The 15,786-nt window shown below is 34.6% G+C and overlaps 1 protein-coding gene across 1 annotated transcript in view; it reads left to right on the top strand.

Annotated features, from left to right (window-relative positions):
* The first annotated feature begins 2,911 nt into the window (after positions 1–2,911).
* The window catches only part of RAD51AP2 (RAD51 associated protein 2), a 34,724-nt gene continuing 21,849 nt past the window's right edge, over positions 2,912–15,786 (top strand). The window contains exons 1-3 of the mRNA XM_059943498.1: positions 2,912–6,053; positions 6,409–6,492; positions 10,373–10,516. Of these exons, the coding sequence (XP_059799481.1) occupies positions 2,912–6,053; positions 6,409–6,492; positions 10,373–10,491 (3,345 nt within the window). The 3' untranslated portion in view covers positions 10,492–10,516. The remainder of the gene's footprint in view (positions 6,054–6,408; positions 6,493–10,372; positions 10,517–15,786) is intronic.

The following is a 15,786-nucleotide window of genomic DNA, read 5'->3' on the forward strand; positions in this document are numbered from 1 at the left end:
ATGATCTCAAGCAAGTCTCCATTTTAACATATAAAATCAAAACCAAAACAAGAAGCTTAAAACACACTTAAGACACCACAAAATCCATTTGGATTGGTAAAGGTATAGTAACAGTAACACTATTACATTTTTTCTCATTAACTGAAGTTAACTGAGGCGCTGGGGATGTAAAAATGAATAGATCTTTGCCCCGATTAACACAGAGTCTGGTAGAGGGGATGTAAACAACTCAATACAATGTTGTAAGTGTTATAGTATAGTTGAAAATTAAGTTCTTCAGGAACACAGATGAGGATACAAATAATTTGGCTGCGGTTTGGATAGGGCAGGGATGAGGCAGAGCTTTCACAGCGGAGGTAGCTTTTGGGTAGAACCCTTGTAGGCTGAATAGGAATTTGTCAGATGGAGAAAGAGAAGGGCATTGAGAACATGCATGAAAAGACAAGAAAATAACATGAAAGAGAAGGACATTGAGAACATGGATGAAAAGACAAGAAAATAACAAACAGTCTCGTGTAGGCAGCACAGGGCAAATTGTAAAAAGAGATGAAGCCAAAAAAGTTAAGGTAGGATCTAGTTGTGAAGATCTGCCATACCGTGCTAAGGATATTGGACTTCAGGCATCCTGTGGTACTGAGTGAATTTCTGACTTAACTCTAACAGGAGCTTTTGTCATATTTTAAGTATGAGGTTTATCTCATTCTTTCATTCCTTCAGAGCTGAACTGTAATAGGACACCAAGCTGAAAGGAATGACAGGTGCTGGCCTTAAAGCTCAGTTTACTGTTTTTTAAGGAGGTAGGAGTTTTCTAAGGAAGGGCAGGTAAAGTGCTATAGAAAAATGTGACATTTGAAATGGGCCTTGAAGAGTAGGGAAGATTTGGACGTCTCATTTATATTTTGATTAAGATGAGTTGAAGATACAATTTCTTGCATTTCTCGTAACTATTTGCAAGGTAGCATTTTAAAAATAAAGGAAAAACACGTAGTAGTTTCAATAGGCATTGATTAAAATGACAGTGGTCATTAATGTGGTGTTGAAATAAGTAAGTGCAAGAAAAGACTTCTTTTCCAGTCTTCATTGCTATGTTTCTTCAGGAAAAAAAAAAAAAACCCATACATTTCTGTACACTTAAGAGCATCTTAGACATAGTTCTCAAACAATTGTTGAATTAAACTGAAAACTTCTGGGTTTATTTGAATTCTAGTCCTTAAACAACACATAATTTTAAAATAATGGTGTAATATAGAGATTTAAAAAATAGTGTGTTCTGGGGAAAACTAGCAAGATGAGAAACAAACACCGAGTTACAGATCAATCTAGAATCACAAAGCTATGGCATTTCCTATACAGATAGAAAGCTTATTTCTAATGTTGTGTTAATGTACCAGTTACATCCACCTTGGCTATGCAAGTCAGTCTAGAGGCTGATTAAAGCATAGAACAGAGTGCATTCGAATGGAATGTAGAACTGCGGAAAATCTGGGATAAAAAAACAATGGAACTAAAGATATATAGAAGCAGCACTTCGAGAACTCCCTGAGGTATAATCTGAGCCACTGCCACATTCTTATTTACAGCATTGATGAAGTGCTTATACTGTAAGGCTTTCAACAAATTTAAGTAAACATTTCTCTGGAGGAATTCACAGCCAAAGTAATGCCTAGAATTGGAATCACAGCATCTCTAAGTATTTACAAGACAGGAGGCTGATGAACAGTTTATGACCTAAAGTATTATGCCAGTCATATTTTGCCATTTATACGCCTATGGGTTATGAAATTAGGATTCCTGCTGCACATTATTGCAGTCCTTATAATTTTTTTTTTTTTTTAACCAGGGAACATGCAACTTATCAACTTTGAAACAATCATCAAGGGGACTGATGTTTTTGATTACTGAGCAGTAATTGCAAGTTTCTTAATAAACATTGTGAAAATCATTTTCTTCTTTAGAAGTACAACATTCACAAAACTCAGAATTGACTGAAGATAATAAATAAATTGTTCTCAAAGCAGAGGAAAAAGAAAAACAACATTTACAAAATTTATTATGTGTGACTCAGAACTGTATGATTATTCATGCCTACAATAAACAGAATAGCTGAAACATATAATTTTTATCTTTAAGTAGTGGCAGTCACAATATTGGGAAAGACAACTCCACAGCGCATATGAAAACTTTGTTTTTCTACAGTCTTAAAATGAAGATTAATAATTTATCTGGATAATAGTTTCTACACACTTTTTTTTCCTGAAATATTCAGATCATTAAGTACCAGTGCCGTCCTTTCCCAAAACACACTTCATGAGTGAAGTGGAAACCTGATTTTTCAATGCCACTGGGGTCATTAAGAGCATTTTGGGAAGTTTTTCCGCACACGGAGAGCTTTGGTTTGGTGTTTACAGAACTACACGGTTTTACTGGACAAGACGCTCGGGAGAAACTGTGGAGAAGTCGCTTCTGAGGAAAACACAGAGTTTTAGAATTAAAAAAATAAAGTTGTTTCCGTTCACAAATTTAAAAAAAGAGATTCTGACTTTTCTCATTAATTCTACCACAGGGAAGACAAAGTTTCGATCAGCTGCAACACTGGCAATAGCAAAGGGCGCTAAAAAGAGACAAAGTAACGGTCCCAGGCGCTCGGTGCTTTGAGGGAGAGCGACTACTTGGGACTCGCGGGAGTGCGGTGGCTGGGGGCGTGGCCTAGGCCTGGGCCATGGGGGCGGGAGCGGGGCGTGGTCTAGGTGGGCTAGCCCTGAGGCTAGGGCCGAGGCCAGGCCTCAAGGGGCGTGTCAGGGGCGTGACCGAGGCGGGCTCGGGGGGGGCGCGGTGGGGCGGAGCCACCTTGCGCCTGCTAAGAGACCCGAGTCTGGCCGGAGCCTCTGACAGATTCCCTCAGATCGCTGTCATGTCGTTCACGCAGCGCGCGCCTCAGGTTGTGGAGCTCGGGGAGCCTGCTTCCCCTTTACCGCCTCCTGACGACCCTGATTCCCCACCACCCCGTAGTAAGCGGCCCCGTCTTGAGGAGCCCGGTGGTGTTTCTGAGGCGGGGTGGAGGCTGCCTTTGGTGCCTCGCTTGTCTGAGGCGGAAAAAGTCTGGGAGTCGTCGGCCAGACCCTTCAAGGCGCTCCTGGTTTCAGCTAAGGAGATTTTTGATAACTCCACAGACTCGCGTGTGGAGAAGTCTGTCGGTGAGAGGCAGATGTGTAATCTGGGATGCCGAAATAGCAGGTTTGAGATGAAGAGTTGTTCGCGGTCTCTCCCCTCACAAAGTTTAGATTGTGGTTTGAAGGCTTCTGGAACGTCTTGTGAACCAGGGCTGTATGACAGAGAGTCCTTCGGTGTGCATTGCAGTGATAGATCTGCAACAGAGGCTGGTCAGCTGCCCAACGCCTCTATACATGATGGACAGGCAATTAAAAACGAGGATGGAAAACGATATTTACTCCAGGGGAGAGACAATAGCCAGGAGGACAACAATTGCGCAAAACAGACAGAAAATTCATTTTTAGATGTTACCTTTTACAAGGAAACCAAATCAACGTTTCATGATATTAAGAGCAGATGTAAAGCTGACAGCGTTATGCCATCAAATAAAAAAGAAAATAGCATTTCAGCATCCACACTAAAAATATCAAAATCTCAAACCCAGCCCAGCATGGAAATTGGCAAACCCAGCTATTTTAGAGATTGCAGCACGATAAGTATCCCTGAGTTTCCAACTGATTTAAATAGCAAAATGTCTTCTGTCTATTTAAAGGAAATAATGAAGAAAAATGACAAAAATGAGGCATGTGTGAGGGATTTCACAAACATTCACTGGTCTCAAAATAGACCTGATGTTAAGAAGCAAAAGTTACAGGATGATAAAAAAACTGTGGATGCAGAAAATATTTTTTCTGAATGTTATGGAAGTAACCACCAGTCACTCAGCAACCGAAGTGTTTGTGTGAGAAAAAAAGACTTGATCAGTTTACACTACTATAATCACTGTAGTATCAAGTCTGATGCAATGGACTCTGCAAAGAATTTCACTATAAAACTAGAAAATGCAAATTGGGAAGAGGCAGAAAAATGCCTGGACAGCTACATATCTACCAGATTGGAAAAATTGAAAAGCTGGGACCGTAACATTATTTTGAGAAAAAATAGGAAAAATTGTTGGATTATGGATAGTTACAAAACTAAATGTGAAAATATGAAAACAACTGGAGAAATATTGAATTTGCAACAATTATTAGAAACAGATCTTTTAAGCAAAGAAAATTATCACAATACAGAAGTCATGAAAACACATGAAGGAAAATCAGAGCCTCTCATGATAGAAACACTGGGTAGTCAAAAAGCTTTAATAAAAATTTTTTGGTTAAAAGGTAAAGGAGAAAACGATAATATGCTACAGTTGAGATGTTACACTACACAAAAAGACTTTCATTTAAGCAGTATTTTTGAAAATTTCATTACAGGAATTTTTTATTTCCTTAAAAGTATTTCAGGAAATCAAAAAGATAATAATATCTTAACCTGGTATGGAATTTTGAAGTGTAAAAATCAAATTGATGTTCAAAATCTAATAACTAGGAATATGAATGTCAATAGAAATAATGATATTTTAAGCATATATTTACAAACCAGTGTTTTAGACCTTCTAAATACTATATTGAAAACCAACATAACATCTTTGCTCAATAACTTTGACTCTTTAACAATAATTGAAAATGATTCTAAATTAGAAGAGGGATGCATTTTCAAATGGGTAATATATTTGAATTATCCAAAAAACGTTACAGTGAAAAAACTTATCAGTTCCTCCAGTATGACGATTAAAAACACACACTTTCCAATTTTTGAAACATATGAAAAAATTCCCCTTTTAATGGACTTTGATGACATCAATGAAATTTTTTTGACAAAAGAAATTAGTTACAAGAATAGGAGTTGTCCTGAACGACTCATGAGTGTGGGAAACTGGGTGCACTGTAGTCCTAAAACTGTTAAAACACATGTTAAGTCTTGTCCTCAATTTATACAGATCCAGAAATATATTAATAAAAAAACTTATGAAATAAATATGCAGAACCAAGATTTATATTCTGAAGGAAAACAAAAGCATAATAAGATCAACAGATTTAATTTTAAATGCATATTTGAAGATTTCTTCAATATTAGGCAACAGGCTATACAGGCAAGCCACGACAAAAAACACAATGAACAAACCGATCTGACGACTATAACCCCGGTGCTAACTTTTGGGGACTTGATAAGTGAAGTTGAAGAAAAAAAATATGACTTAATTTTGAAGGAGGAAGTAAAAGTCACAGCACAAAGTTTAACAAACAGTTGCCAAGTTCATGAAGATATTAAGATAGAAAAGGAAGAGAAAAAGAGTTTTTATTCAAAGGAAGGCATATTTTTTGTGCAACCAGTTTCATTAATGAGTAAGAAAGTAGGTGTGGAAGAAACTAAATATGTTAATCGAAATAATGTAGCTGACAGAAATGAATCTGAGAATATTTTTCAAGAAAGTGAGTTAGCTAAATCAAAGCATTTTCATCCAAAGAATGACTCTTCAGAATGTTTTAATCTTCAATTTGAAACTCATTTGAGTGTAGGGAACAATGAATGTTTTCAGGACTTATCTGCCAAGTGTTTATCAAGAGATGCTCTGACAATAGTAAATGATTTTGAGATGAAGAGTAAATTTGATTTAGTACTTGAAGAACTTCATATGTTTCATGAAATTAGTACGGAAAATGAAATTCTAAGCACTGTGGAAACCAACAATGGGCAAGAAAATTACTTTGTAGAAAATAATGATGTTGAGGAGGTAAAAACGGAGATTAAAAAAGGTTTGAAAATGGGTACAGAAAACAAAATATGTTCATCTTCTTTGCTCTGTGATACGATAGCAGGTCCTAATACGCATAAAAAACACCAAAATTTGTTTAAATGGAAAAAAGTACCCAAAAATGGAGAACAGGAAGTTCCTAATGAATATTGCTGTCTAAGAACATCAGAGGAAGAATTACTCTATTCTACTTCTAAGGAAGGTATGAAATTAGTTTTAAAATATACTTTCTGAGTTAAAAGAAAATGCTTTTTTTTTTTTTTTTCTGTGTGGGCCAAATATAGAATTTTGGCAAAAAAGAAGATAAGGTATAAGACAATGTTTATTGATGCATTATTATTTTTCTATAAAGGGTTGTTCAAACATTAAATAATATACTGAAGTTGATGGGAACAAGTGATGAAATTTTTAAAAGGAGCTTTGAAATATCCTGTTTTACTTACCTAAATATTCGGAGCCAATGGGAGGAAATATTCCTGAAAAAGTAATTTTTTTATAGTATTAACATTTTATATAAAAGTTACTTTTTGCTATAACACATTGATCTTTATTTTTAGGTTGTGAAAAACCTTCACCTGAAAGACCAGCTTTTTTCTCTGATGAATTTAAGGAAGAAAAATGTAATTATTTAGTGAAGGGAGGTAAGATTTTTAGTTATTTTCTATAATACTTTCTAAGATGACTATTGCGTTTTTGTACTTTTAGCCTGAGGAAAATATACTTAGGGTGTTAACAAATAAATACAAAGATTTAATACTTTTGTAAACATTAATAATTTACTGATGCAAATTCCTATAGTTAAAAATTGGCTAAAAATTAAAATATCATTTAGAATGTAATTAGAAAATGCACTCTAAAACTGTTTAAATATTTGCAGTGATGCATTGCAATAACTATATGATAAGATAGGTGTTTTATATATACCTAATATACACATCTAATGTATGTAACATTAATTAGCAAAAATGAAAAAGGCATTTATCTAAGTTGGATTTATGTTGATGTTACTCCCAATTATAAATTTATTATCATTGTTTTCTATTCTTGAAAGATTATGAAGCTCTTTATATGTACATTTTATGTAGTGATTTTGAAAGAAATTAGCATCATTTACATATATTAACATGATTTAGGACTATGGCATTTAAACTTTTGCTTACTATAAAAAATCAAACTGAAGAAAAGTTAAACAACTAACCTTATCCTTTGCCTAAGAGGTGTTTAATAACAGAATAAGACACACTAAGTCTAACACCTGTTCTAACTTGTAGTACCAATGGGGGTGAGGTAAGAGTTGGATTAAAATTAGGGAATTATTTTCTGAATAACTACGTTTTCATTTGGTCAGAAATTGCTGGTATTACACAATAAGACTAGATCTAGAAATAATAATCATGTAGGTGAAGTATATTTACCAAAATACCTTCAGTCATGCATCATTTCTCAAAGCATTTCTCCTGGCTTCTCATCAGTAGAATTGCTGTCCCTGGTACTTTTATTCAGTCACTTCAGAATTGCATAATTTCCTCTTTTCTTAGCTTACAATGAAATACTCTTAAAAATTAATCCAAGTCCTTGGAAGATCAAAAGCCCATGGGAAATTTCTTCTCCCACGAATAAAGGAAATAATTAAAGGAACAATACTCTCTAAGACTAAAAGCGGGATGGTGGAATTGGCCTGAAAAGGATAGGGGTTGTTTCTTCTAGGACAGGAAGAAAGGAAGAAATTGGGTTTAGGAACATATTCTCTGATAGAATAAAGGAAGATTAGGGAGCACAAACCCATATTGTCATCATGATGTTAATTGTGATAATAAAAAGGATATTTGAGGCAGATTAAAGTATGTGCCTAAATGGGGAAAGAAATGTTACACTTGTTGGAAATATCTGAACCCATGATACTCTATTGTGGCTTCACAAGGAAAAGTTCCTCCTTGTCATGAAATATGAAAAATAACGTGTGAGGTCAGCCAGAGTTATTTAATACTATGTTAGGATCGTTGTCTTGCATCCACTTTCAAAGTGCATAAAAATGGAATGATCTTCCTGAGGCTTGTTAAAATCCATAATGTAAGGGAAAAGTTGGGAGATACTGTGAAGTGGGGATAATGATGGACTAACTGCCTAGGGAGAGTGGGTGCCTGCTTATGTAGGGTGATTTTAAAGGTATTGGAAAACTTCTGATTGTACAGAAATGTTATTGATACCTACCCACTTGTCATCATGATGCCTCCAATTAAAGTTTCTACTACTAATATTTCCAGGGTATCCTATCTCCCCTTGTCTCTCTCTTCTCTCTTTGTGGTATGGAGAAGGCAAGTACTTTGAGCGTGTTAAATGCCAGCTAGCCAGTGTGCCAGGTGCTTTATATATCATTTAGCACCAATACTTCTCTAATGTTAATGTGGATATATGTCAGGCAAAGAATGTCACTAGTCACCCAACTCTACAAGGATTGAGTCATTAGCCACCGCACTTGCTGACCTGTAGCGCACCCTGAAAAGAGTTCAGGGCAGAGATCAGGAATGAGGCATTCTGTGCTCTGGAAAAACTGGCAGAACAGGCCTTCAGATAGATATTTTCAGGAGAAAATTGTGTGAATCCAATTTCTTGCATCTTCCCATACTTAGAAAAGCACTAAAATAATTAACTAAGATATCTGTTCCTCCTGACTAGCAGTAACCTTCTACCAAGATGTGTGTCTGATTGCAGGTACCTCTTCTCCAAAATCACATATATGCTGACCTCCTCCCTTACCTCTTCAGAGCTATCTGAGAGGCTGTATCTTGGGGTATGGGCCACAGTAAGTCCCCAGATAAAACTGAAACTCACAGCTCTCAACTGAGTTTTTATTTCATCTGACATACGAATCACCTGGGTGTCTTATTAAATGATTCTGATTTTGTTGTGTGGTAGGCTCTAAGATTCTGCATTCCTGTCAAGCTCCTAGCAGATGGAGATGCTGCTAGACTTTGAGTTGAGCTGGAACTTTGAGTTACAAGGATTTAGAAAACAACTGACTTGGCATTATTTCTAAAAGACCACTAACAACCTTCATGACTTTTTTCTTTAACTTTGCTTTCTAAAATGAGCAATTTCTGGTATTATGCTTGGATGTTTAGAATTGTTACACAATACAAAGCAGTAAGTTAATCTAGTATATAGCAATAATAAAAGGGATCATTATTTATTTTTTAAAAATGGTAGGAAATCCAAGGAGACAAAGAAGCATATTCTTATAGCCACAATTTAATGACTGTTTAAGGTCATGTGCTTTGCAAAAGACCTGCTGTTGATACGAATTGGTTCAGTGATTTCCCATTTCCCATCCATTGCAAAATTACCAGAAGTATCTATTGTATTAGAATGTGAAAGAGGAAAGCTATACTTTGAAAAAGTAATCAAATAGACTAATCATAGCTTTTTTCTGAAACAATAATTTCATAATAAAGAAGTACACTTAGCATAAATTGCTGAAATTACCTAATTTATAACCAAATCTAGTGTATCAGACATGGTCCAACAATTTTATTTTAGACCATCCTTTTTCATTTAAAAACATGCAAAAATCTAGCAATACATTTTTCCTCTTATTTTTATAATTAACTTTATAATTTTAATGTTGAATAAAATATCATAAACTGATTTATAACTATTTTTGTGTTTTCTCTCTATTTACATATAGCTAAATTTTGTATTTTATTTCATTACTGTTTACATAGATACACAGATTCTATTTGATTCAGCTTAGTAGAAATCATGCTGTTTACCTTTAATCATATTTAACGTTAGGTTGATTACACTGTTTTTAGCATAATGTGCTGTTATGTTAAGGTCACACTAATTCATTAAAGCTTGATACATTTTTAGCTTTACATATGTACCCTACTGTTTATTTTTTAAAAAGTACTCAAAGTAAGAGGTATTTTGTTAATGAGAGATACTCATTATCAAGAGTAATTGATTCTACTTGTTTGGTTAACTGATTTAGTAACATATATACCTCCATGAAATGTTTTGAGCTTTTTAGAAAATGTTAGTGTGATGTTAAATAAAAACTTCAAAATTAGAGCCCTCCATTGATACATAACAGATGAAATACATTTGTGCTCTATTATTGATAATAATCTCTATTAGAAGCCAAATGTAATTATTAACAGTATAGTCTAGTAACTTCTAATAGAAAAACAACATGGTCTTTACAACCACTACATCAAGTTAACTTTAAAACCTATATAGTTGTTTTTTTGTTGTTAAGTCAGATTTCCTGACTGGAACGCTGATTTTATTTAGCTGCTATTTTATTGTATGTTTGGCAAGTTACTTAAATTTTTTGTGCTGAGTTTTCCACTTTTAAAAAATGGAGATTGGAGTAAGTAAAGTAATGCATTCAAAGCACTTAGCTCAGTGACTCAGTAAATGTTGCTAGTATCATGATTAGAAGTTAGTAAAAAATTTTAAGCATAGAAACTATGAGTGATTTTTACTCCCTTATGTACTTTTATTGTCTTATACTTTTAGGTGGCAACTTTTCATATGGAATTTCAAGAGTACTACCTCTTAAGACATGCAGTCGACCAATCAGAATTGGTTTGTCAAGAAAAGCTAAGCTTAAACGACTTCATCCCTATCTGCAATAAATATGTTACGAGAACTTAGAAGAAGGTATTGGACTTTAATACTTCAAAACATTTCACATCTATAAATCTTCTGTTTCTTTCTTTGGATAAATGCTTCCTTCCAGCTTAGGAGTTTTGGGCTTTCTTTATTATAAAATATGGAGAGGGTTTTGTGTGTATGTATCTAATGTGTGTATCTACCTTTAAATGTTATAAAATATTTCTTTAGTGTTTCATATTGCATTAACAATATTCACATTAAAAAAGCAATGTTCACATTAAAGGCTTTTCATAATCTTATAAAATATGTCAACTTATTTTTCATGATACATGTATATAAAGCTTTTGTGGAGAACATTGCTAGTGTTTATTGGTTTCTCAAGAGGATCTATGACTCACAAAAAGGTAACGAACCACTGTTCAAATCCACTCTCCCTATTTTTAAAGTGAAAAAAAAAAACAGAAGTGCAAAGAGGATGGGTAAGTTTTTCAAGATCACTTAGTCAGGATTGGGATAGAGGCACTCTCCTCTGTAGCAATTTTTTCACCTTTCTTTGTATTCACTTTCTAGTTTTAGTTTCTCCCTCCAGAGTCTATCTTTGGCCCCAGAGCAGAATTATGATCATGTAGTTAATACCTACTATTAATTTGTTTATTCATAAAACAAAAATATTTTGATACTCCTGCTACTGTATTAGGCTCAGTAATAGCATACGTAAGAAGACATGTATAAGACTGGCCTTGTGGAGCTTAGTTTCTGTACATAGAGGAAATAAATGATATACATAATTTAAAGGTAACCATTAGTAGAGTAATACTTTTCAAAACACTTGGCAGAGAAATAACAATAAAGTGGGCTACTTAGCAAAAAGTAAGGAAAGAAGGAAGCATCAAAAAAGATAAAAATCAGAAAGCATACATTGACAGAAGGAACACTGACGTATCAATTCACAAAATAAATATGACTGGATTAAATTATCGTATTACAAGCCAAGGTTCTCAGACACATTAAAAACCATTTCAGACTCAGCTCTATACATTAACTTTGATCCCCCACCAGGTACTTTCTAACTTCAATATCCTGCTCTAATTTCTTGTTTTCCACCCCCCAGAACTCAGCACCTTCTCACACACTATATAATTTATATCTTGCTGGAATACAAGCTCCTTGAAGGCAGGTTTCTTTCCCCTCCCCCCACTAATATATCCCAAGTGCCTAGAATAGTACCTGCCCCTTGTAAGTACCCATAAAATATTATTTGAGTATACGAATGAATAAATTTCTACACCTGCTCATAATAGCTATGTCTTTTTGAATTCTTAATAGCTTTATGATCTTGGGAAAGTCTTTATATCTAAAAAGGGGATAATAACATCTCATGGGATCATTGTGATGATTAAATGAGCTAATACATGTGATATCTTTATAACAGCTCTGACAGAACTCCTCAGTAATGAATAACAATATACTGATACATAGTAAATACTCAATAATTAATAACTATTTAGAACGTTTGACTTGTTCTTTAATTTTTTTCCTGTATCCTGAATTAGGTTATCTTTAGGAGTATGCCTATTCCTTTGAGTCTGATGAAGATATTCCTTTAACATTTTTTCTACATGGGTCCTCATCTTCCTTTTCCTTCTTTTTATTATTATTATAAGTCCCATGTTGGATTTTTCTTTTATCTTTATACAAGGCAGATCTCATCACAATCAAGGTTTGTCTTCACAAACCAAGGTTTGTCCTTTTCCCTATTCCTTGTTGCTGTGTGTGAACACTGAATTTTGTTCTCATATAAGTTTCTCTAGGGCAAATTTTTGTGCTTCCAGTCTTATTCCTAATTTTAGGAGGTTTTATATATGCTTTCATTCTTTCTCTAATAAATAGTATATAAATTTACAACCACTATTGGTTCTTTCACACTCTGAACTACGTGATAAGTTTAAATTCCTAGCACATACTGCTGCTGTGGTTTTCCATGCCACTACCCCACTACTACTTTGGTTTGTAGAGCTTTTCTCATTAAAATTTTGAGGAAGATTACACCTCCTCAAATGGGAAATTTGCTCGTGCTAGTGTCATTACTCAAGTACACCTTCCCCCAGTACCACCTACCCAAACACACATATGCACACAGAAACAGACCCCACCTTCCCTCTTCTCCCTAGTTCTGTGAATTCTTGTCTCTGGAATTAGAAAGTTGGAGGATAGGAGAGAGGTAACATTTTGGCTCTTTTGCTTTTGTCTTCATAGCCAGGTTTGAAGAGTCTGCATTGAGGGCTATGGTAGAAGACATTTAAAATTGAAATCCACCCTCTCTCCACATTGTTCTTTTTATGTTTGTTCCTAAAATGTAAAAGTTGAATGCTTTCAGATCAGAAGAAAAATATTCAAAGGATGAAAGCCACTTCAAAAAATACTTGCTTTTATTCAACCTTAGAATAAATCTCTGTGTTACTTCAGTTTAAAGTAACAAGCTTTTGGATGCATTAACAGTGAGCATGAGAAGAGAAGCAGAGCCTTCCACTAAATCAACTTGAAAAAGTTATGTTGATAGTCAGTGCCTTAAGTATGCAAACCTCCGAGTTAATGTCATCCATTTAACATTATTTAGTTAATCAAAATAGAAAACAAAATACGTAGTAAAGTTGATCTTTAGTTCCATCTAAATGGCCACATGAAAGGATATTTGTAGAGTTAGCCATAGTTTGGGAAATTTTTCTAATAACACAGACATTATACATATTTACATAGAAATACAGTAGTTTGTGACAGAATTTATACTACTAAAAATTATCTTTTGTGCTACGGGGACTAGGATATAAAGATATCAGAAGGGTTCTAAATTATATTTTTTCCATATAGTTGTAAAATATATCACTGAAGCTATCCTTCAAATATTCACATTTCATGTTTTTGTTGCTGTTGTTTTTGTTTGTAAGCACGGGCACATGCTATAACAGCAAACTGAGAAGAAATAGTCATTAAACTATTTTACCTATTGGGGGTACGGGCAAAAGAATAAACTCATAATCTAAAAGTCTCTACAATTATGTTTCTGTAATTTAATTTTATAATTTTGAGCACATGTAATTAAAAAAAAAAAAAGAAGAAGAAGAAGAAACCTTGGGCTTCCCTGGTGGCGCAGTGGTTAAGGATCCGCCTGCCAATGCAGGGAACACGGGTTCAAACCCTGGTCCGGGAAGATCCCACATGCCGCAGAGCAGCTGAGCCCGCGAGCCACAACTACTGAAGCCTGTGCGCTTAGAGCCTGTGCTCCACGACGGGAGAAGCCACCACAATGAGAAGCCTGCACACCTCAACGAAGAGTAGCCCCTGCTCTCTGCAAGTACAGAAAGCCCGCGCGCAGCAACGAAGACCCAATGCAGCCAAAAATAATAAATAAATAAATAAATAAAAATTAAAAAAAAAAAAGAAGAAGAAGCCTTGAGGACCTCCTCCCTTAACTTCACTCATAACTCTTTACTCAGCATCTCTACTGTGATGTCTAATAGGCATCTCAAACCTAACATGTCCTGAACTGAGCTCCTGATATTTCCCCGCAAACCCCTCCTCTCACAGGCTTTCTCATTTCAGTGGGTGGTAACTTCATTCTTTCAGTTACTCAGGTTAGAGATCTTGGAGTCATTTTTGACACTTTTTTCTCACTACGCACAGCTGGCCCACTGCCAAATCCTCTTGGCTTTAGCTTTTCTTGCCAGGATGATTGCAGTAGAGTCCCAGTTGGTCTCCTTGCTTTTAGTATTTGCTCCCCTTCAATCTATTCTGAACACATTAGCCAGAATGATTCTTTAAGATATGTCATAGCACATCACAACTCTGCTCAAAACTTTCCGAAGGCTTTCCGACTGACTCAGAGAAAACGCCGAAATTCTTACTTTCATGTACAAGGGTATGTGATGATTTGACGCTCTCAATTCCCTAAACTCCTCTCTACTATTTTCCCCTTCTTCATTCTACTGAAACCACACTGACCTTGTTCGTTGGATACACTAGGAGTGTCGCTGCCTCAGGGCTTCTTCACTTGCTTTCTTTTCCTGGAATGCTTGTTCCTAAAATAGCTGTATAGCTTGCCTTGCACTCCCTTCCTTAGAACTTCATTCAAATGTCACTTTCTCAATGTGGCTTTTTCTTTCTGTTAACATTCATATGTCCCTTCCGTGCTTTTATTTTTTCCTCCTTAATACTTTGCCATCAACAGACTATGTATTTTACTTATTTATCTTGTTTATTGTCAGCCTTTCTCACTAAATTTTAAACTCTGGGAGGGCAAAAGTTTTTCTTACTTATCACTGTGTTTCCAGTGCCTAGGAACGGTGCTTGACACAATAAGTATTCAGTAAGTGTTAGCTGAATGCAAGAATCAACAAAGTAAACAAGAATAGTTATGTCTTAAATGTATCACTTTGAGTAAACTTTTCTTCTCTAGGCACATAGTTCTGCAAGTCCTGGCATTTAAAGTTCTCTTCCCTCTTCTTTGCTATTCTTTGTTGCATTTTCTCCTTGAGCCAAAGATGTCAAAACAAAGCTTGAATCTAGATCGCTTACTGTGTATCTTTCTTCAGAAATTATCTTTCTTCAGCTGCTTAGCTTGTCAGAATTTTAAATGTCTTCCACTTTTTTTTATGAAGAGAAAAATAAGGTAGAACAAAGTAAAAGCATATATAATTTCTAAATAATTTTGAAAACTAAATTATAAAAATACTTCTCAAAATTCAATGTCCTATCTCTTATCCCATTTAAAATTTTTATAAAATCAGTTTAATACATTTAAATTTTCTAATTACGTATTCCCTTTGCATTAGTAAACAAAAAACCCAGCTATTAGAACAAGTTTTTATTTATTTTTGCCTTTTTACTTTTATGTTTTCCTTTAAATAGTCTTTTAAATTTTATTTGTTTTTGAAATGTTAATATCTAGACATGGTACAAAATGCAAAGGATAGAGAAAAAAAAGAAACAGTGAATATAAGTCCTTCTCTTACTTTTTGACATTCAGCGATCCGATTTTTCTTGATGGAGGAAACAACTGTTAACAGTTCCTTGCCCCTACATATTTCTATGAAACAATAACTTTTTATTATTAATAAGCACATAAAGTATTTTTAGTAGTTATCTGTTCTGTAACTATACTTTTTTTTACAGAATACTTAATAAATTCAATAATGTATGTATTTCAACATGTTAAAAATTTGAGGTTAAGAGGAGAAAAAACTTAATGCTAAAGAAACTGAAACATAAAAAGTCAAATGGGTTTAGTGTATCTGACATTTTGACTAAAATAAAAATTT

This window comes from Balaenoptera ricei, chromosome 13 (genome assembly GCF_028023285.1).
Source record: "Balaenoptera ricei isolate mBalRic1 chromosome 13, mBalRic1.hap2, whole genome shotgun sequence".
NCBI lineage: Eukaryota > Metazoa > Chordata > Mammalia > Artiodactyla > Balaenopteridae > Balaenoptera > Balaenoptera ricei.